We start from the raw sequence: 24,513 nt of genomic DNA, 5'->3' as shown, positions 1-24,513 counted from the left end.
AAACTTTGTTGTGACCATGTTGGAGAACTATCCTACCATCGTTGCATGGCATTCTTACTCTGCGCAAATCATTACTCAAAAAGTGCCAGTTATTGTTATTCACCTCTACAGAAAATGGCAGGATAATTGTCACAAAAAGGGGAATGTGGCCTCACACACACACAGTTTGTATTTCTGTGCAACCATGCAAGTTAAAATCTCTCATGTAGCTTAACCAAATCTGTCCACCAGACTGACCTGAAACTACTTTGCATTCTGTTTTTCATCTGTCTGAGAGGCAGCGTTTTGGGTGGTGCTTCATGTCATTCTGCTGTCAGTGACGCCATCAGTAGTCAACTTCTGATACACGCGTTAAGTTCTACTGGTCCAAGTACCATCTTTAACTGTGCTTGAACAAAAACTGAAATCAAATGTTTACATGTAAATCACCAAAAAAATGTTCAGTAGTTAAAATTTCAAAGTGAGATTAATTTTCAAATAACAGAGTAATGTGAAAAAATGATCTAAAACATGTAAAATTACATTAATAGCTCTGTCAATTTGCACTAGTTTTCACCCTTGTTTTAAAAGGTTTGGAGTATGTTCTGTATTTTGTACCAAAGGAGGATGGGGTCCAAAAACTAAAAGCTGACTTTTTTGTATTAATTTAACTTTTGATCAATAAAAAGGATTTATTGCATTAGTTTCCAATAATGTCCAAATTTCAACTGTGATGGGGGGGGAAAAAAAACAAAAAAAAAACCCTGGTTAAACGTTATAACATTGTCAAAATCTGCTTTTCAAAGAGACAAAATTTAACTGGGGCCAATAGTTAAATCAGAACAAATCATATAATGTCTGCAGAAAATTCATCTACTATGCATCTATTTAATCTTTGATTGGGGATTTACAGTATTAACCCTAACTATAGAAGCTACAGGTGTAAAACTCAAGCCAAATTTAGCTCCCAATGTAATTATATTTGCCCCACAAGGTAATTAAAATGTCAGTTAAAGCTGGCCTGTCGGTGGAGAGCACATGGACTACTAATACTACAAATCCCTTGGTGCTGTGCTGGTGCACCAGCACGTTAATCAGGACCTATGAGGCCTCCTTTGCTGTTGACATTCAAAAGTGACCTCACAGGAAGGGATATCAGGTAACTTGTTTGGACCAGCGTGCATCACAATTGATCAGACTGTAGGAAAGTGAGCTTTAATGAATGCTTTTGATGCATTCCCCTTGCTACTCTAAGGCATGGACTTGAATGGTGTGATTTTTTTTAACTGAAGAAAAGTTTTACTATAATTGTTTTGTGTTTTGTGAAGAAATTGCTATGATTTAAATTTCTCTCAGCAGGCTACAAAAATAGAAACATAACATTTGTTACAATAATATTGACTTATTGAAGTTTCTTATTTTAGCTCACAGTATTATTGAGTTTGGAATTTAATGATATTCTATGGCATAGACAAACAGAATGGCTAATTACAGACAGCTCCAATTCTTTAAATAAGTGCCTTTGACATACAATTTAAGCTTACCTCCCTTACTGCAAAGATATCTGAAAAACTTCATTTGGACCGACTGCTCAGTAACTGTAAAACCCAAGGTAAGAGGAAACAGCTTCCACCTGGGTCCCAGTGTCCACCTGACTGTTTTAATTACTTGCATATAGTAATAATTTGTTGTTTAACATCTTGCCTTCATTTCTTTAGGTAAAATGACCAAATTGTGTGGAGCTGGTTGGGAGCATAAAGTGTTGCCAACTAGTAAAACAGTGTATGAAATAGCAGTTCTTGGCATCTTTGAATTAAGTTTCTAATGTCATCTCATGACAAGAGCTACAAGTACCAGTGTTGGTAAGTTTTCTTGTAGCTTTGATTGTCATAAATTGTTTCAGAAATCCATACCAAGCTATACATCTACATCTATTTATGACAATTCTTTCATCTTCTAAAAGCAAATTTGTGGTTTATGCAAATACTAAAATAGCCTCTGATCCTTTTCATGAACAAGTGTCTTTTCTACGGTTTCAAAAATTTTATAATGCCAAAATTTCTGGCCAGCACTAGGCAAGAAAGAAGGAACTTATGTGATAATGACTTATGTAATTCAGAATCTCCTGCAGCAGACAACCTACTGAAATGTCTGGATACAATTTTTTGTTGTTTACTTGCTGACTACATGTGGTTCAGTGGAAAGAGCAAGAAACCTACACGTTCAACTCCAGCTTCGTCCCTTGCCACGTGTCAGTATGTGTTGGGAAAGGCACAAAATCCTAAATTGCCTGCCAATCAGTGTATGAATGTCTACGCTTGTGAAAGCTGTCTGGTGATTGCAACATGACTGCAAAAGTGTGCTGAATGGTCGAAATGCCAAGAATAGAGCCATAAGATATATCACAGTCCTCTATCCCGTTTGTTTTTTGGTTTTTTTTTGTTTTGTTTTCCAGTGTGTTCCACATGTGTTAAACATGCTATAGGTGTATCTAAATCAAATGCAGAGTTGAAAACACTTGACCTGGTTATTTAATTAAAATACAGTTGTGAGCCGTATTTTACCTAATGTCTCTTCCGTTTGAGAGATATTAAACAAAAGTTCACATTACTGGTAGCACAGTCTCTCAGCACATAAACATCAGTGATAAAAAAAAATTCTGCCACTCTCTTGTGCATTAAAATAAAAAAAATAAAAATTGTGAACAAGCAAGTGTATAAACATACTGCACCTATACCTTAACAAACCACATCCACTTCAAGTTCTGAACTGAACACAGAGCTTGGAATGTCAGTCATATATCAAATAAAATGTTTGATGTTCTTTTTTTTCTCCCTCACCACATAGAATAAGTAAACGAAGCTTCCATGAGATCTGAGGAGTGCTAAAGGGCATCATGCTCATGCCACTGCTATGAATGCAGAGCTCACAATGTCTTCCTGAAGGGCAGAGTGGATAATCGTGGGAGAGTGGCTTTGATCTATGGTAAGCTGTGACATATCCATGTAATAAGTCACAAGAGGATCAATACGCAATGATCACCGACGCAGTAAATCTTCAACAGTATTGAAATTATTTTAAAGAATCTACTAGCCACAGCAGGCATGATTGGATTATGGGTGAATAACACACTATTCTAATTAGACTAATTCTATTAACTCAAATTATAAACCAACAAAGGGAAATAGTAGTGTGAAAAGATTTCCCTAATTGTGATTTTGTATTAATTAATTCTTACAGCAACGATTCAGTCACAGTTTCTAGATCAGAGTCAATGGAGGGCTTCACTGACAGAACATCAAGTTCATCTTTAGGATGAACTTGATCAACCACAGGTACCCCTCCTGCAGTGATCACACAAACCTGAGGATGGTGGGAAAAAAAGAATTGCAAAAAGGTTTTATTCTGTAGCAGAGAATGCTTCAACTCAGTCTCAGCAGTCATCTTTAGAGACAGGGATAAACCGGCAATGAGATGAAATGACCCCCTGCTGATGACACACAGCTTTACTCTACCCTAAAAGGCTAATGGGATTACGATATTACCTGCTTTGCATAAGAATCGCATTATCTATCAGGACTTGAAGAAATTTCCAACAAAGGAAAATTGTAAAATAACATACAATTTCAGAAGAGGCTGATAATGTAAACAACTAGGATTTTACTAAAAAAAAATAATAGAGATGGATATTCAACTTCCATTTATTAAAGGGGTGGTGTTATGTATTTTTCATGAACATATTTCCATTTTGTAGCACAAATTAAGTAACTACATCCAGTTCTTTCTGACACTGTCTTCACGGCAATGTCTTTCCATTATGTCATTTTCAACCGGTCTAAGTAGCTTTGAACTGAGAAGCAGTTTGTATGTTAAGCTCAGCAGATTCAAACTTTCTAAGGTACTAAACATTTAACAAATGTTTAGTACAAGACGGTTGTTTTTCTATGCAGCACTCGTCACTCTAAAGTTGATAGGTATCCAAATAAGCAAAATAAAAGTTAAACACAATCCTATTAAACGTTAAACTCATTCCAGTGCTCACTAATTTTATTGCAGATCACTTTGACATAAACAAAATGTGAGTCGAGGTTTGCTGCGTCAATAATAAGAAGTTTGTATGATGTGGTTAGGATTAATGTACCAAATGTAAAACACAAAACCTGACTTATCTGTAGCATTATTTGACATTATTGTAAACATTTTGAATATGTTTGAAAATAGTAAACAACAATCATTACGTTTTATCTGAGCAATAAGAACAAAACAGGCTCTGTTTGAACTATGGTACAGCTTTACATCACTGCTGCTAAAATGAAACCACAGCTTGTCTCCTTTACATTGAAAGTACAGACTATTCTGGCTGTGATACAGAAATCTGCATTTGAAGGGGGATGAATGGAATACTTAAATATGGTGATGGAACGCACAGTTGTTATAATTTTACTGCTTTTTGATGCATTTCTTGCTTTTACTTTTCAGTATTTAATTTTTTTTTCTTTGACTCCCTTGTGCATAAATTGTGATATGCAAATGAATGTCCCTTGTAGTTGGTCCTGCTTTGTGTCAAAATAACTTTGCCATTTTACCCATTGTCCAGGGAGTTAGTTACGTTGGACACTGCACAGGTTTAGATTTTGGGGAAACATTTTAAGTATAAAGGACTTCTGTTTAGAACAGAGGAAAGACAGAACTGAAAAAGTGAGACTGCAAAAAAAGTTAAACTGTAAACTAAATCTGGCCCAAATAAAATGTTTTAATAGATGTTCTGCAAGGGCAGTTTATCTCTGAATTAGATTTGAAAATAAAGTGAGAAATCAATGAGAGAAAGCAAAAGAAAATGAAGTAAGGAGAGGTTAAAGAAGCCAGGCACAGAGTGTGACTGAATGATGAAAGGTACATTCTGAGTGTCGGGTGTGGTTCTGTGTGGAGATTTCATTTCATCTCTTCTCTAGAGTTACAGCTAAAAGTTAAGTTTAAGAAGCCTTATGCAGTTCTCTGGACCTTTGAAATGAAGTTTTAGATAGTAGCAAAGCAAAGTTAAAGTGATAATGAAAGGAGGGAGGTCAAAGGATTTTCTTCTTGTATAAAAAGTTTAAATGTATTTTGCTAATATACAAGTAGTCTAAATGTACGGATTACGCTTTGCTCTACAATCCACAAAAAATCCAATCACCATAAAAAAATTAAAAAAAACATTAAATATTCAGTCAGCGCAACTGCTGGTCAGAGATTTCAATAGTTACTACTCATAAGATGAAGCATACTTGTTTAGGCATTAAAAATGTTCTGACCGTTGCAGTTTTACTTACATTCACACCAAAGTCACTAAATGCACAAAGACATGACAGGGTAATTCTGATGTCTGTGTAAGACAGCATTTTGTATTCTAGAGGGTCAATGGTATATGACTGACATTATTAGCAAACACTCTCTGAATAAGACACTAGGCCATCTCTCTCTGCTGAAGACACTCAAGGTAACACTGAATGTTAAGATATCAAAGAAGAGAAAAGTAAGACATACTGAAACCGAAATAACACTTGAGAGCAGAACCCTAATGTAGGGCAGAGGCAGGTATGCAAAAAATAAACAAAAAAAGTAAATCCGATCAACAAAATGGCTTAGGCTATTATTTTAGGAAGGTGATGAAATCTAATGACTTCAACTCAGAGCAGAATAAAAATACATTTCAAAAACTAGAGTAAACCAAAAGTAATTTTAAACCTATTGAATGAACTCAATATTAAAAGACTGAAAAATCCTAAAATAAAGTGAAACAAGACAAAAGTCCCAACCCCCATGAAATAAATTATTGTGAAATTACCTAAAATAACACAATTATGCAATAGCAGGAAACCTTCTGATTAACTGACAAATGGCTTTTCAATAGATTTCCCACAGTTGCATAAGAAAACAGGAAAAAAAAAATTGACAAAGGGTAACATAAATCTAGTCTTTCCATTCTAATCTGCACATGTTGAAACAAGAGTAATGTTGGCAGTCCGGTCAAAAACCGAGAGGACTAATCAACTATTATGCCGAGTTTTGTGATTTATAACATCTAAATATAACAGTCTGCATAAAATGTGAGGTCCTAACATTTCAAACACAAGCCTTTTTTTATGTTAGCAAAGACAAAAAAAGACATTTATCAAAGATGTACAGGTTAAAGGCTGAAAACTAAAGGATCCTCAGTATTTTCATCTTCCTATTGGATCTATCATCCAACATGCTTAACCTTGCAGGTTCGTGAGGGGGGCTGGTGCCCATCGCCAGCGGTCATCAGGTCAGAGACGGAATGCGCCCTGGACAGGTTACCAGTCCATCACATGGCATATCTTCAGAAAGATTACCAAAAATGTATAAAAATTAACATTACATTCTTATTCCCAACTACCAATCATTTGCCACAAGACATTAAGTATATTTATGAGTGATCAATACACATTTGGGGGATTCAGATGCCACTGCAGGCATCATTTTTCGGACAGTTGCTACACACCCAACCTTCACACATGCAGGTAATTTTGCTTAAAATGTGGCAAATTGCTCAGTATTCTTGAAAGTGCCATTTGATTTATTAAGCTATAATAACTATGATAAATAAAAGGTACAATCACAGCAGCAATAAATACATTTTAACAAGTACAGTGTTAAGTACTGCAGCTTTACACACCAATACATTCATGTTGGGGTGCTGGGCTGCTCAATGTTTGGAGCATGTGTCACATGCACAGAAGCTACAGCCCTTGCACACCCATGGCCATTAATCTGGATGGCTGATGTGACGGAAACTACTGCAGTGGTGTTGCTGACAAAGTCATGGGAGAATACTTTCAGAATCGAGACTTACATTTCCAAAGTCATTAGCACTGGAGGGCCACAGTCATAAAAGACATCCATATTTACTGTCGGTGAGGCAGTTCCTGCTTCACAGCTCAGACAGAGGATTGTCATGCAGATGTTGTGAACTGTTAAGATTGATCTAGTTTTATGCTACAAGGCTCAGCATCTATAAAAGAGAAGAATTTCTGCTGTTATTAAAATCAGCATATCTTATTTTGCTAAATGTATGCTGTAACAAATATCAGTACCACAGGTCAGTGATAAACCAGACTCGGATCTCTTGCATTGGAGACTGGGTCATGAACCCATTACCGAGTCCTAATAGAGAATGTGCACAGAGAAAGCATATAAAAAATGAAGACAATGTGGAGGAGAGTCCCTTTTTGCCAATTGGACATATTTAGACTTGAAGAAACCGAAGAGTGCAGCTCCAACCGTGGTACAACCTGCACACAACGGGGATGTTATGATTAGCAATTTGACAGAAAAATAATCTATGATAAAGCTGCAAGGCTGACACAATTCTTAATATGCATTTTTTTTAAATACTGGGGTCACAGAGAAAGATGTCAGAAGCAAGGCTTTGTTGTTAATGAGATGGTAAAATGGATATTCAGATAGAGTTCTATGTACACTGCAGATGCACAGTTATAAGATCAGCTTAATGAGAGTAAGAGTGAAAATGAGGCGGCAGCAGCTCAAACTTTCAATATCATGACATAAAAAAACTACAGACTCTCTTCCTCAGAAGAATTCAGAGATTTAGTTGTTCATTTCAGCTCGCTCTGATTTATTGCATATGAATCCAAGGCAAAACTGATAATGGAGAGAAAAAGGAAAAGATGGAAGCTTCAGCTAAGTTATTTCATGCTTTTTGACAGAGCGGGTTTTTCTTTTCTCAGTGAAATCTTCAATCTTTCAGCAGTGGAAAGCATTCAAAGGACAAAGCAAAAGAATAAAATGTTCATTTTTGTTTGCTACCATCTGCACTGCCAAGGCAGAAAGAAATGAAGGTTAGATGGACCCCCATCACCATAAAACATGTATTCTTCAATCAAAGGCAGGACAGAAGAGTCTGCTGATTGCCAGGGAAAAAAAATCAAACACTTTTACAACAGGGTGAAAAATGTAATGACAACTGCCCTCATTTGTAGAGAAATAACTGATTTCTATATCGGCATGCAGAGGGAATCCATTATTCAAAACAATAGTGACCATTGTATCCAATGTGTTCACTTTCAAGTCTTACACATACACATAGTTGTACAATGTGTAACTGGTAGCACCAATTAGACACATTGGTATTTATTTTTCAGAATATTTATAATCTCAAGTGTTTTTTGCTTGGTTTTGAAAATTTTCCATAGTTTTCAAATGGAGGTGGAAGACAATAAAATAGCATCATGATCACCAAGAACAGTCAACTGTAGTCTGTCTACAGTTGACTGTAGTCTGTCTTTTTCCCTCTACTCAAGTACACACTGATTGAAAAAACTTGATAGACAACCACAAGACAGATTGTTCCTCTGCTCTGCTTACGGCATTTAATCTCACAGCCACCCACCATTGCTGCCATCAGTCTGCGCTGCTCTGCTGTCAAACATCTACTCTAAGACACGGCACTTTATGTGCTGTTTTCTTAGGCAGTTTATCTTCTGAGCACAAACCCCCATCCAAACAAAGGTTGCCTATTCAATCTGAGAAGCCAGTCGAAAACATCATCATCTGTTCAATTTGAAATTACTTCCTTGATTGGTAAAAAAAAAAAAAAAAGATGGCAAGAGAACAATGGAGGTGTTAATATTCCTTATGGTAACCTTCCCAGATATTTTCTTTGGTAGAGTTCATTTACATAGACTTTCAAGAAACCATGACATTTTTGTTGCGATCCAGTCATTTACACATCTCCTGTGATCAGAGTCTCTGACACCAGAGGTTTTCGAAAACCAGGTCTCAGAATGGAACAATCAAAGTTAGCTTTGTAACACTAATTGTGTGTAGGAATATTCACTGAAAGTCCAAAAGGATTTTCTCAAACCAACAGATGAGGTGAAGAAGCCAAGTCTCTGTCCCTTAAGGGTTACTTTGGAATAGAGCATCAGTACATCAGGTCTTAACAAATTTTGATAAACAATAAATTTTGCTAGCAATTATTGTGATAAACAATATGTTTATCACAATGTTTTGAGACCATTTTCAGGTATTGTATCGATAATGGTAAAATAATGCAAGTTCATCTTCTCAGAGAAACAAACTTTTTGTAAAGAACACTTAACACTGTAAATGGAAGACATTTTAAATATACACATCTAAAAAATGAAACACGAGAACCAAAAACAATAGATAGATTTTAAATAAAAAACACTTGCAACTGACAGCACAAATTAAATGGATCATGATGTTTCTGTAAACAGATGCCAATACCAAACAAAACTGCTCTACGGCTAAGGCAAAGTTTCACAAAGAACCTTTTATCAGATTATTATTTTGCCACAAAATGAAATCACACACCGAGATCCTCATAGCTTTTTTTTTTTTTTTCTCAATTATCCTGTATCACTGTGAAACTGCCTTGGAGCTCCCAGTTGGATCCAACAGCACAGCCTGCTGGGCCCGGTTCACTGGCAAATCAACAGATCTGCCATGATGACGATATCTGTGGAGGAATTTTTAGTCCATCACAACTTGTTTTGGAGGAGATTCAGTTGGACTGAAAGGCGTAAAAAGGGTCCACACTGCAGCCAAACACCTGCTGAGAGACTGAGGTAACACTCTGAGATGGAGAATGTCAACAAGGAGTTAAGAGAGTTTTTCTTTGTCCTCTTTGGCGAACACAGATACAAATAAATCCAGGAAGTCTGCTACCTTTCTATGAGTAAATCATTATCAGTGTGAACTTTATCTATTACATCTAGCATCAAAATGCTGCACGGTAACACAAAAAGTAAAAAAAAAAAAAAAATGTAGTATATATATATATAATTATTTTTATTGTTTTTCTCTTTTGGGGGTAAAAACAAGACTTTGTTGGTAACTAAAAGCGGCTTCAGGGATGTGCAGCTGAAGGACTCCCAGCACCTGAACCATATTAATCAGTCATGAAGCTTCTTACCTTCACATATCCAGAGAGAACACCTTGTGTTTACAGTTCTTACATTGCCAGTGGCTCTCATTAACTCCATGCAGCTTTTATATCCAACCTGTTCCACTAGTTTTAACACTTTCTGAACTTTAGTGTGACCATCTTGGTGTTGCTGTTACACCTGAATTTCGCCTCTGTCGGACAATAAAGGCTATTTATTTCTATATCTTGGCTCAGCCTGAGGGGTTTCAGTAGAAAGCAACCATCCAAGATCTACTGCAGCCTGACAACTTAAATCCTCAGGCTAACATGCTCACACGGCTCATAAATGTGTCACACAGGTTTGGCTGTTAGAGGAACTCAAAGAAATAAGTGTGTAGTTTTACATGCAACACACAAATAAACACAAAAAGGCTCCAAATATTAATTCTTCAGTAACCTTGTCTGTCCAAACAGCTTTTTCTGAGAGGATTGTTTGTCATACCAAGGTCATAGAGAAGCTGAAGTTTCTATTGGTTATTTAATTATCTTTTTTCATTATTCTCCTTGTTTGTTGGTTAAAAGAAAATGGGAACATTGTTGTTAAAAAGAAAAAAAAACACAGGTGTTATCTGTGTTTAGTAAAATAAAAAAAAATTCTGCACAATTGCTACATATTTGAGACCGAATAAACAAAAAAATCAATTCAGTTTACTTATACAGAGCCAATTTACAGTAAATGGAGTCTAAAGGCATTTTACAAAAAAGTTATTTAAATTCAATTACACGTACAATCAGCACTGTTGCCTTGCAGCAAGAAGGTCCTGAGTTTGATTATCGGCCCGGGGTCTTTGTGCATGTTTTCCCTGTGCATGTGTGATTTCTCTCCAGATTCTCTGGTTTCCTCCCACAGTTCAAAAACATGACTGTTAGGTTAATTGGTTTCTCTAAATTCTCCTTAGGTGTGTGTGTGTGTGTGCGCGTGCGTGCGTGTGTGTGCGTGTGTGTGTGTGTGTGCGTGTGTGGGGGTGTGGGTGTGTGTGTGCGTGCGCATGGCTGTTTGTCTTGTCTGTCTCTGTGTTGCCCTGCGATGGACTGGCGACCTGTATCCCGCCTCTCGCCCAAAACGATCTCCCTGGTGCCCATCTCCCCCTGGAGATAGACCCCTGTAGGTGTCTATAGGTACCTAAACACTGACCCTTCTGTTTTACTAACTTTGATCTGTCTGCAGATAATTGATAGTAATTGTAGCTGATTCAATAAACTAACAGAAGAAATTTTAAACTTGAAATTTGAGATGTAAAAATCAACAAAGTTTGAATTTGACCAAATTATTGAGTCTTTTTCTGCTTGGAATTATATGTGAAACACATTATTTTACAACGCTGTCCACCTATGCATAGCTGAGCAATATAAAATGCTAATTTTAACTATTTATTGCCAAGAAGGGAAGAATTGACAATTTACATCAAGATGATTCATACTGAAATGAGGATAGAGAAAAAATACTTAATATAATTATAATTTCTCGTAATTACAATTAAAAAACTGGATGCTAAATATATTGTCACTTTCCTGTATTATCCTGCTCCCAAGTTTTAGCACATGTAAAATTTCAGTTAAAATAAGAATAAAAATGTAATGATTTTTATTATCTATGAAATATAGTGGCGAATAGATCAGAAATAAATAATTTAAATAAGCCACATGTTGCATGCAACACACCGCTGTGTGCTACAAAGAGCAGCTGTGACACATTCACTTAATATACAGTCCTTTGACCTCCAGCTATTGCTGAAAATATGTCAAGTTTTTATTTTCAGTTTCAATTTGCACTTGAGGAACAGTATCAGTGATTGCTATTGATTACTGAGAAATGGGTCCCTGTTGGACCAGAACAACAACTATTTTTATACTAGGTAACACATTTGTTACGCAAACTACAAAAAAGATTTTGGAGGATAAAAAACGTTCTTTACTGAATTGCCATAAAAATAAAGACAAAAGGTGTAAGGATATTTTCACCTGAACCTTCGTGACAGACAAGAAAATTGTGGCGCATGGCAGTAGACAAAGTATGCATATGCATTTGTCACAGGAGATCTCAGAAAAATATGTGTTTTTTTTAAGTACATGCAATATATTAAAATTTTAATTCTGGAAGGGGACATCAAGAAGCTCAGCTGTAGAGCAGACACACCATACGTGGAAGTTATCTGTCCCTGGTGCAGCTGTCAGGCAAAAATTCACCTATCTGTGAGTAACAATAGACAAATTAATGGATAGTGCAAACTTTATTATGAAACAAAACAATGTATGTACACTTGTTTGCCAACTTGTTAATGCCCAATAAATACACTTTAGCTGTGCATTTAATACAGATAAGGAAAAAATAATGTGACTTGTTTCATAAGAATATTTTTTTTTACTTTGCATCTGATATAAATATACTTCTCTACTGATAGGGCACAAGATGGAAGGAAGGAAGACATAAAGGAGGAAAGAAAGTAAGTAGGAAAAGAAAAATCTAAATACAAATGACCTTTATTCTGAAAGCTGAGCTCAGCAAGGTACCATTTTTTTATGACTTAGTTATCGAATAACCTCAACTAGCACTTTTTTAGTCAATGCAGTGCTTCCATAAATCTAGTCTAAAGATGCAGCCTTCATGATTGGCATGTGTAGAATTTTGGGTTGGACATCATTTTTGTTGTCCAACCAGCATTAAATACTAATAAATTTTGTATTTTTACCAGTCAAAGTAAAATAACACCCATAGTAAATACTTGACTAGAAAATAGGTAGGCATGGGGATGAATTAATGAAGTTAGTGTGTTTTCCAAGCCCTCTGCTGGGTAAGGAAATGGAAAATTATAAGCTTCAAAGTTTAAACATTTTTATTCCATAATATTGAAGCAATGACGCCCTGAGGCTACTGCAAGTGGCCGGTGAGTCAGGCACAACATGGGACTGTTAATGTATTTCTCATTAAGCTGTTAGTTGTTCTCCCACTCCCAACTGTTAATGTGAACTCCCATCTTGTGGCAATTCCTCTTTCCAACCTGGCTAACACCACATTAGAGAGCTGGCTGATCTGATCAGGTGATGCTGTACTTGACTAATCAATAGTAGCGTTTAATGAAATGGTAGGCAGTAATAGCCCTGGTCGGATTTGCAATTGGGCCAAAGCATCAGACAGGAGAATAACTGACACTGGATGTAGAATCGGGTAGAAACACCTAAAGGGCAACCTAACAGAAAAATATCTATTACTTGATGCAAAATATTAATCCTAGTGCTTCTTTGTTTAGTGATGATTTCATAAGCAAATAATTAATTAACCCTTGTCTGTAAATTTTCTTGATTTGGAACTACTTCTAATGTAAACTACGACAAACTCCCCAGTTCTAATTCAAGACAGAAGTAATATTTTATTTTATTAAATTATTGGGCTGTCCTGTTTTATGCGTTGTTGCTTTGTTTTTTTTGTTTGTTTGTTTGTTTGTTTAGGTTTCATACATATACTTAGAGGCCTTTAGACAAGAAGAGCTTGGGAACGACTGCTTTCATTGTAGGAAACTAGTTTAGTTCATTTTATCCCTGCCTAATGAACCCACATTTCTTAAATTAATCAGAAATGTCATGCAATGGTCAGTTTGTCCAAAACAGAATAATTAATCAGTTTTATAGAAAACAATTAAAGAGGTTAATGTTACAAATAATAAAACCAACGCAAAAAACAAACCAATTATTTATGATTAATTGGCTTCATTTTACACACTTTTTTACAATTACTTTTCATTTTGATATTGTGTTGCACATTAGGATTTCCAGTGGTATTTGACAATAAAGAATTCTCCCATAACCAACTACTTCAGACAGACAAGTCACGTTTAAAGGGGGCAACATGTTGACAACAAAGCTCACATGTGGATGGCTGAATAGAAGCAAGCAATCGGAAGCAGCAGCGGCAGAAGCTGCACCATCATTGATATGCTGAATGGAGCAGGGCATTTTGCAATTCAAATAAACCACCCAGATTAGAAGGGTATATTTGATATGTTCTTTGGAGTGTGAAGCAGATCCAGTGTGAAGCAGCAGCACAGTTCAAATTGCCTTCCTGAACTTGATTGGAGACATTTTCACAGATGTTTTTCTTCAGCTGTTCACTCCATTTATTGAACAATGTTCTGATTAATATCCTAAAGGCAAATTCGCTGTTCAACAAACAAACACATAAATGGAGAAGAATGCTGAAAGAAGGCATCCAGTTAAACAGTCCACCTAAACGTCTGTGCAAGTGTGCTTTGAGGGGTCAAAGTATCATATAATGTGAAATCTCCACTAGAGTCAGTGGTCAGTCTATTTGCCTTCTCCCTAAAATGTCAATAAAAACGAAACCAGTGACAATAACATGATTATTTTTACTCTGTCACCCTGAAACCTGTGACTGATAATCCAATGAAAAGTAACAAATTGGAAGACAGAGGACAGTATTTCAAAGGATGGGAAACAAAGCAAAAATGGTGCCAAGGTTTGCCCTAACCACAATTAAATTATGCATCTGTTCTGCCAATCAACAAAATACTCATAATATAAAAAACAGATATGCTTTATCCTAAGTTATTTTGTATCAAAGATATACGTTTGATATTAAAGAGATCCATTACAAGTACCTTTAAAGGTTTTGTTCGAATAAAACTTTTGTTGTTCAACAGTTCCTGGTTGTAGTCCTAGGTTTGAATTATGGTTAGGAACTAAACCTAACCATGCAGTAATTGATGCAGTGAATTTGCATCAATCATGCTTTTGGTGCCTCGAAATAAGAACCATAAACTCAGTCAAAAAAAATAAAAAATAGATAAAACTCCTGGTAACAAAACCAAAGCAAAGAAAAAGTCAGCGAAGACACAATAACCTGCCTTGTAGAAGAGCCCAGTATTTCACTGAAAATTCATTCAAGGCCCCAAACCAGGAATTAATATCTAGCTTTCTTACCTGAAATTATATTAAGAATAATTAATGGACCTAAACTCATTTGAAGTCGTGCTCCTTCTCAAGTTTTTGAACAAAAGTGCTTTTGCTAAATGTTTTGGCAAAACACTGCAGGTGGTAAAGAAGAAGAATTCAACAAAAACTAATAGCAGGAATTAAGAACATGGTGGTTGCAGAGGAAGTGAACGGGGCTCAAACATAAAAATATGACTACAAGAAGTATCAAGTGCTGAGAAAATAAGAGTAGCAAGTCAACAAGTTCAACTGAAAAAAGTATATTAAAAAGAATAAAAGACTATAATTGTAAATATAGCCCCAAACCACTTAACTGCAAATATACTGTAGTTGGTAAGTGGCATTAGGGGCTTAACTAAGTCGTCAAATATGAAAACATAAAATCCAAAAGACAAACTCCAACCTCAAACAATAGAAATCCCAAGTTACTCTGTGTATTAGCTGTGTGCTGAGTGGTCAATCAGCTGTATCAAGGCCCCCACCGGGGGATGTATTTAAAAAGAGGAGTTGTTAAGGGCTTTGTTACCGTTAGGCCATGTTGGCAGTGAAACATTTGGATATTAATTTGTTATGCTAATTTGGCTGCTGTATTCCCACAGTGAAAGTCCCAGAGAAAGCAAACATAAAGAAGTGTGTGTGTGTAACAGAGGGAGCGCACCACAGGTGTTAAGTACAACCATTACACTCTTAGTGTAATGACTTTAATCATTTCCTGCTTTCAGACTATCATGAGAGTGAACAGTTGGACTTAAAAGTACACAGCTAAGTATCAAACTGTGCACTGCCAGCTTATATTGCCATTATTGTATGCTTTCAAACTGTCACACTCAGGCATAAGACTCCTTAAGCCCTCATGAGAGAAGGCATGAAAGGGATGACTGACAACATCGAGTGTGCAGAAAGTGACAGATTAAATCCTGGTGGAAGACTGACAGCCTTTTTAAAAACCTGCCAACAAGAGACCATCAACCTACTGAGCTCTAATTCACTGTGCCATGGAACAGGACTAACTTAACTCCCAGTCATATTAAGAGGCATAGGCACAGTTAGTGCCTAGCTGATGTTTACAAGGTGTTGAGTTCAGACATAACTCAGTAAATTGATGAATGTGAGACAACAACTTCTCCACAGCTCACAGTCATTTATTATCCTCTCCTCAGGCTGGGTAACAGAGCACATCAATCAGTGGAATCTACTTTAGTGTCTCAGTCCAAACCATTTCTAAATAATGAGCTACTTGTTAATCATTCATAACAGACTAACATGTTCAATAAGGTGTTTTAGTATTTCACATTGTTCATCTCCCAGGTAGAAAAAAAAAAAACTCTCCTGGAGAACATGTCACAAAACATTGGACCAGTTACAACAACAACAACAAAAGGTTGAATGATGTAGCGCAGCTCACTAGGAATGTTCTACATGAATCAAAGCCGTGTTTGAAAGATGCTGCCAGGATTAATAAGGCTCCACCAGAGGAGTTCAAGGGAGAGCAGAGCATATGCATATCCTGAAGAAGAGATTCGTAAACAGAGTTGCCAGTTCGAATTTAATAGATAATACTATGAAACAGATTTTAATGGAGAGAGAAAGCATGACTGAGTAAAGAGGAAGCTAAATGAAGTTCGGTGTACCCGAGGGTGTTGAAATTACACACAAACCCATGCCTACAGAGCCGTGCCTGGCAAAATGCCACAAAGCCCCCCTGCAGGTGCTTTTGATCGATACGCTGAAACAGATGGTAGACTCATAAACAAAGCAATCCAAACCAGAATCTTGCACAGTTTGTGTTTACATTAACTGGATCTAATAATATATCATTGAATCACAGCATGTTCTCTTAGAGAAACTCATTTCGCTCAGACCGCGACAACACTCATCTGATGTTCAAATAAATAACTTCATTAAATACAAAAGCCATTTGCTGGTATATGGATGTCCTACTTCTGTTGCATGGCTACAGCTTATTTTATAACAGAAAACAAAATAACCTGATATCAAAAGGTCTCAGGGGATCTTTACAAGAATAGTTGTGTCTCCAGGGATTTCTCTGAGATTTAAGGACATAATCATTATAAAAATGTTTATGGCATTTGATAATGCCGATGATAAAGAGAGAAATGGCAGAGAGGCTGTCATCTCTCTGTTTCAGTATCACTGGCAGTTTATATGCTGGACAACAGTCCTTTGTTACTCAGACGTCTCTGAGAAACAATAACCAGAACGTGATATGAAATTTATTTTCTGGTTCTTCCGCGCGCTATACCCGGGCTAAGCATCAGCTACTGCTATGTTCCATCTATCTGCACATGTCTCTGCTTCACCTGTCAACATACACCCGCCACACACTTCACCGCCGTTTGCTTCGAATCACCCACTAGGTAGCAGCTCTGAGAGAAAGACTGTTGTATTCGACGCATTGCGCCAGTCAATTTAAAGAGGCCTATTGGTCCCCCTGAAAAACTACGAAAACTCAGACAATACCATCAATCAATGAAATTGCACCGGATGCCTCGTCCAAAATGTGAAAACTGGACAAGTCCAAGGAATTGGGGACATTTGGTTTCCCTATGTTATGCTAATAGAATTTGGCATTTGTCAACAACTCATTGGCAGAAAAGAGAGTGTGATGCACAACAAAATTGTCCAGCCGGAACACATGGAGCTAAATTTGCCTCAAGGAATTTTAATAATCAACTTACACAAATCATTCAATGAATCACCACAGCCCTGTTTTTAATCCTTAAAAACATAAACTGGCTGTCATGAAACACGAACCGATCAATACTGAATCTGTTATGTGTTAGAGAAATTCACGAGACAAAGCTAATTACCTGCTTCCAGTTCAAGCCAAGACAAAGAAAACTCATGCCTGAACATCCCCCAAAATACAGTATAATATCCTTGTTCAGCATTTTGTTCAGCGTATTTTGTTCAGCATATTTGATTAGCATATGCGTGTGATGTTATGTTTGTTATTATTTCAGTAGTAATAGTAATCAGAGTCATGAAGGCTTAAGTAGTTCCCCGTTAATTGCTCTCCAAGCCAGTTAACATGTACCTTGGATCTTAAAGAAATATTATTTCCATCAGAAGCCCCAGAGCAAATCATCTTAAGTTTGCTCTTTTTTTAATTACTGTCAGTTTGTTACTTCTCCCTGACTAATTAGCTCTTAGCTGTGTGTTCAGTTTAGTGAACAGTTCTCCTGTGACTTTCATTACAGAGTCTGAACATAGTTTCATATTAGTTATTTGATTCAGTTGGACTGCTTTCAGGTTTTTGTAAACTTTACGAGCTGCCACTTGTGAAGTTTCTCTATATAAAGAAATGTGCTTTTATTTGGGGCTTCTATGGATTTTTGGCCCAGTCTTTATTAACGCAACAGTTAAATGCTAATGGTGTTTTGCCAGTCTAATATTCTTTTAAATATGTGTCTTAATTAAATTATGCATAATGTCAAAACGATATTTGCTGCTAATTCTAACTTGTTAATGCGTTTGCCAGGAACAAGTTGCACAACAGCAATTTAAGTACCATATTTTCCGCACTATAAGGCACACCGGATTATAAGGCGCACCTTCAATGAATGGCCTATTTTAAAACTTTTTTTCATAAGGCATTATAAGACGCATAGAATAGACGCTACAGTTAGGGTTGCCACACGGTTTGTTCCATACTCTACAAATGTGGATGTGTAATAATAAAGAATTGGTCCCCGAGTACTTTATTATAGTAGGCTGCCCCAGTCATTGTTTCACTTACGGTGTTGGTGTTGCGATATTGTGCCCAACTGCTTTCTGGGTGACACAGACCAACCGACAAGCTGCCGCAGTCTCTGTCTCTCTTCCCCCGACACCCCAGGCTTTAAATGTATAGAGGCTGGTCCCTTGGTAACCCTAGTCGAAGCACCCCGGATGAATATCTAAAGCCACTTTGTTGACATAAAGAATGCCAACAAAACAGTCCGACTCGGGTTGGCAGGGAGAGCCTTCCGCGACTGGGCCGGGCCGTGGCCGAACGATGGTCACCCTTCTCCGTTCGCGCACAGCATGTTCGTGGAGAACGTGGTGCTAAATGACCTGCAGACGACCTGATTCTAGACGGTCGGTAGGTAGATGGGTCAGTCAAACTTTATTAACAAACCAGCGTTCTGACAACTATCCCAGCATGTTCTTCTACGGGCAAAAATGAAGTCGGCGGCTGCTTACCGTAGTTGCTAGACCTGTTGTGGCTCAATATTGGTCCATATATAACGCGCACCGGATTATAAGGCGCACCGTCGGCTTTTGAGGAAATTGAAGGTTTTTAGGTGCGCCTTATAGTGCGGAAAATACGGTAGGTAAAGAAAACCGCTCTGAAGTTAAATGTGATTATCAGATTTCATCCCAAACTCCTGTTTTCAAATGTAACTGCAGTTTAGAAATGATCAACCCTCTAAACAGAATTCTTCATTTCAGGACACTTCAGAAGGATGCCTCAAGAGACTTGGTAACCAAAAAGCACTAGGTACTTGAGCGGGTGTTACAGTTGCCTGGCCAGAATTCAATCCAAGAACCTGACTGAACTCGATCCATGAGAAGTGCACAAATTGTCAATTCTGGTCTGATTAATCAGTAATCACGTGTGGAAATGTCCAATTTTTAAAAATACTAAAATGTGTATTTTTTAATGCACATTTTAATGCCCCTTTATAGCAATGATGTGTCAGTATATTAAGATTGGGGAGTTTTTCATTGTTCAACCCTAACTGACCCAACAAAAACTGACTTCTTAAAACAGGAAAAGCCTAAGTGGAAAAAGCTAATAGACTGTGTAAGTTGAGGTTCTTAGACATTGTACCATTCATTCAAGTTCAGTTTCATCTTACAAGGGTAAGCAAGGATTTGTCATTAATGAAAAAAATCCACAATTTCACGATTTCAGTATATTTGTAGTAGTGGCCTCCTGAACTCTCCACAGTAATGCTTTCACTTCTCATCTGTCTCATGCTAAAATCTGTGTGTGTGTGTTGCACAGCAGGCATCACAAGGCTGCCTGACAGCATCAATCTGGTGAGCAGGAATGTCTGAAGGCTCTAAAAGAAACCTTAGCTGGCACACACCATGCCACAGCAGACATACAGCCATTTTTAGTCATCTGTGACACTGTCTGTGATGTCTCTGCTGACAGACAGCGTGACTCAACCATTTTATCCATCTCCTGTCTCATTCTACACAGCATAGTGTAAAGTACTTTAACTTTGCTCCTAAAACCGTAGTCGAAAGATTTTTCTCCAGAGACACGTCCTCAACTATAGTCATCTTTATCCAGACTGAGCAGTGATAAAATCTCTGTCCTCTCCCCATAGTTATATGGTAGAGCACTTCAAATTTAATATATTTTTTGTGGCTCATAAATATCAGGACTCCATTTTAAACTAATTCCTGTATCTGGATTTGATGATCACTATAAAATCTCAGAATCTGGAACAATTTGTCTAAATTGAAATGCATTTGCCGCCACATCTACTGCTGGCATTAATACCAAACATCTCACTGACATAGTTACACAATTACAGTTGTTTTCATTGTTACTATTAACTCACTTATTATTGCACTTAATATTGTCCTGTTCGTCTCAAATCCCGGTTGTAAGACATTAAAAACACAAAGTCTACCCAAAATACTCTTTATTTATTTGAACAAGTTTACTGCAATGTGAATCACCCGGACTGGCAGAGTATAAAGATTTATTATTATTTTAAACAGGATTACATGTTTTAATGAAGGATTAATACCAGCTCTGTACATGGACTTGAAGGGAACATTCAAGCAAAGCAAATGGTGGTAATCCTCTAATCCTATAACCTGGTCTCACCTTTGATGTTTTGAACTCTGAAGTATAAAAGAAAGCATGAAGACTTATACGGCGACCCATAAAGATGTATGATCCAAGGCAGCCAAGTCAGCATTGGAAAAATATGTTCTGAAGTCATTGACTAAATAAATCAAGAGTAAACACTGTTAAAAAACAACAACATAAACACTCCAGATGTTCCAGTTGACAGTGGAGAGAGATAGGTACTTGCTTCAGAAGGCACGGCTAAAAGTACAAAATATTATCGCATAGTTTTGAATCACAGAAGGGATGACCAGATGGTATTCAGTAAACAGCCATTAAGAATTAAACATTCTACCTGTTACTTCATGAGTTTAAGTATGAATGTTTCCCTAAAGCAAAAATAGATGCCTCAGGTTCTCACCCTGATTTCATATGGGCTAGGGTTAGCATGAACAGTCAGGATATACACGGCAGACAAAGGTAATCATTCTTTTGTATTAAGACTTCTGAACTCTACATTTTCTTCACAAATTGTGGTTCATTTAATATTTGTATAGTATCAATCTTCTAGACTAGCTAGAATTTGTTACTGCGAATAGGACGTTTTAACGCAAAGAAGAGGCAGCAGGTCCTCTTTAAAAACAGTCCAAAAACAAGCATGGATCATCAGAACACTGAGCAGAATAATGGATGACAGCCCAGTGGGCCAAGAAGGAAGAGAAAATGTTTTAAACTATATCTAGGGGAAAGAAAAGAGATGAAAATGTCTATTTAATGAGTTGTATTATTGAAAGAAGATTATCTTTCTGTGGAGGAAGGACTTTCTTTGTACCAGTCTATTCACACAATAAGCATTTTTTTTTTTGTTTTCATCATAGCCTTGGTCTCTTGCATGCTTTCATTTTTAAACTAATAAAAATGACACACTCAGCTGAAAAATTTTTGTACATTTGAAAAGGTTAATTTCTTAATATAATATAAAATGAATTTTGACAAAGCTCAAATCTAACCTTCTTCCACATTCTGACTATACAGAACATTGTACACAAATGTAAAGCTTTCCTCACAACCTCAGTTTTGATGCGAGCTTTCAAGAGAAATTGAGAGTTTCTAGTTTGTTTTGTTTGATTTATTTATTTATTTTTTACAAATGAAACTAATGCTTGATTGAAAGAGCTTTGCTACTTCAAAAAAAATGTACCCACTAATGTCTTGTCTGGCAAAAATTCAACCCAAATCAACTTTTTTTTTTTTTTAAACCGTCTTTAAAAGTTACTTATGGTTCCATCTTTATGTTTCAGCTTGAATTTTGACATTTTTGCGGAATTCCTTTACTTGTCAGTTTTGCTTAAAACCTTCTCACTACTGCACTTTATGGTCAAACGGTTCTTAGGCAATTTTCCTATTGGTTGCAGCAGTACAGCTTGGTACAACTTCATCACTTCTGGCACAAAAGCACTACGCTCCCTCTTTTGCTAGATTCATCACTAGTTGTTTTGAAAAGAAAAGTCACTATCTTAGTCTGAAAAAATCAATAAATGCAGTGACAAAATAAAGCAAAAACAACAAAAAAAAGTAAGTAAGTAAGGTAGGGTCAATCAAATTTTCACAACTCAGCAGAGACGGGTGGGATTTGTATGTGAACTAATAAGAGAGAAAGGCTACAATAAAAGCCAAAAATTGACTAACAAAGACATAGGATAGATAGTGATAGAACTCTTAAGTACAGATTATTTACCTCTGACCGTTTAGTTTCATCTACCTGAGTTTTAAACAAATGGGCTTAAAAATACATTTAAATATGAAAGGTGAATTTAATTGGCACCTGGGTTTTCAGTCTTGTCACATGAGGATGTTTCTGCACAATAACAAATAATCTGTCCTTTTTTTTAAATGTAGCTTAGCTGTTAGAGTTATGAGGTAGAACAGTGTTAATCCATGAAATGCATGAACATGAGGATATCCTGAATACCGCAAGAAAGCAGCAGGAATATAAAGATAGCATTGGATGCATAAGTGCACAACAACACATTGTAAGGAACAGTGGGGGTGAATGTCACTGACTTTCCTTACTTCTCCAATATTTTTTAACAAAGTTTTGTGGCCAATACAAGGGCTGTAACCTAAATTAGCCAATACTTTAGAGGCAGTGCATCATTCAGATGTGAAGGTCTGCCCCTGTCCTTATGAGCAACGCCTCTATCTGAAACCTCAGCATGTCTCGACTTAAACATAACAGAGAAATGCTCGTCATGCTCACTTCTTGCTTCAGCCTCAAGCATTCAACAGTGTTTTCAAACTCTTCAGCTGAAATTGAGCATGCAAACAATCACATCTCCTTTCAGAGTCAATTCCTTCTCTTAAAGTCAATAAAAATGCTTCTGTTGATATATAATCACAAAGGTAGGCAGGAGAAATTATATCATGAAATCCCATTTCCTATCTCCACCATGTTTCCCTGGATAACACAAGTTTATTTCCTGTGCAACTTATTTGCCATCTTCAAACAACCTCATGAATCACATCCACTTGGAACACACACTGCATTTATGGGCTACCTGCCAACATGAGAACTGTGCCAGATCACTTTGTGGATCAAAGTCATCTGGCATAATTGAATGTGCGATTTAAAAGGTAGAAAGGGCGAGTTCAGAGTTTCAACCGATCTAGATTTTTATTTCCATAGGTTAAGTCTAAAGCTGGAGCCATCATCCCATCTTTTAACTCTCCAACTCTGCTGAAGCAAGTCAGCTGCACCATCAGCCTGCAGCGCTGCTCTCCTCTATGTCACACACTGCTACTGTAACACAGAGACTGCTGTCAGCTCATCTTCTACAATCATCAGCAACTTCATTCAGACTGAACACAGCACTTCTGTTACAGAGGGTGAAGTCTGGGGCTTCACTTCTCTGCCTTGACAGGTGTTTTTAGGAAAGACACAAACTCCACATACCTTCAGAGCTCCAGTCAGCGTCAGACAGATAGACACATTCAAACATCCACTGTAAGCGTTTTTATTTATTTATTTTTCTTCCAAACTTATTTCCACATTTCTTTAAAACGGGGCGAAAAAAAAAAAAAAAAACTCTCACCCATCGCATCATTTAAAGAGAAAATAAGAAAACGATCCCTTGCCTTGGAATCCAAAGAGGAAAGCGATCCCGGTGAGCCAAGCCGTGGGTATCCAGAAGTAACGCATGGTATCCGGTTCTCAGGCTCAGTTGCTCCGCGCTCTTCCAGACGAAGCTCCGTCTCCAGCTGTAAGTTTCCAGAAGAGAGCGCGCCGCAGGTGAAGCCGAGCGGAGGAAGGAATCCAATCTAAAGGAGAGCTGATGAAAGCCGATCACTGCTTTGACTGCTGCTTTCACACGGAGAGTAGCGACCCCTGCTGAAGAGCGCACTGACAGCGACTGTCTTGGCGTGTTTGTGGGGGGAGGGGAGGGGATTCCCTCTTTCCCAGGTCTGCATTTGAAGTGAAACGGTACCATCGTGACAGCTACATGATCGCGACTGTAAATATACAATTAAGAGATCAACATTTTTAATTTAGGTTAATTCAGTCAAACTGAATTATGGGCATAATAAAAGGGAAAAAATTCCGGGTGAGTAAAAAAAAAAAAAAAAGTCTCAGCTGTAGATGAAGGGTGCCATCAGACCAGAAACTGACCAGAAAAAAAAAAAAAAGGAGTCTGCATCTTTCTGAAATGGAAGACACCTTCCAACTTGTGGCATTCTCTGTTAGGGTCTTTATCAGGCAGGTAATAAATAACCATGAAATGTTACTTTCATAGAGAAGATA

The 24,513-nt window shown here is 37.1% G+C and overlaps 1 protein-coding gene across 1 annotated transcript in view; it reads right to left on the bottom strand.

Annotated features, from left to right (window-relative positions):
• The window catches only part of lsamp (limbic system associated membrane protein), a 537,461-nt gene extending 513,193 nt beyond the window's left edge, over positions 1–24,268 (bottom strand). Inside the window, exon 1 of the mRNA XM_081614361.1 lies at positions 23,850–24,268. Within this exon, the coding sequence (XP_081470487.1) occupies positions 23,850–23,913 (64 nt within the window). The 5' untranslated portion in view covers positions 23,914–24,268. The remainder of the gene's footprint in view (positions 1–23,849) is intronic.
• Between the last annotated feature and the right edge of the window lie 245 nt (positions 24,269–24,513).

This window comes from Poecilia reticulata, chromosome 13 (genome assembly GCF_904066995.2).
Source record: "Poecilia reticulata chromosome 13, P_reticulata-male-v2, whole genome shotgun sequence".
NCBI classification, from domain to species: Eukaryota; Metazoa; Chordata; class Actinopteri; order Cyprinodontiformes; family Poeciliidae; genus Poecilia; species Poecilia reticulata.
Note: the sequence above shows the minus strand (reverse complement) of the source record. Positions and strands in the feature narration are given on the sequence as shown.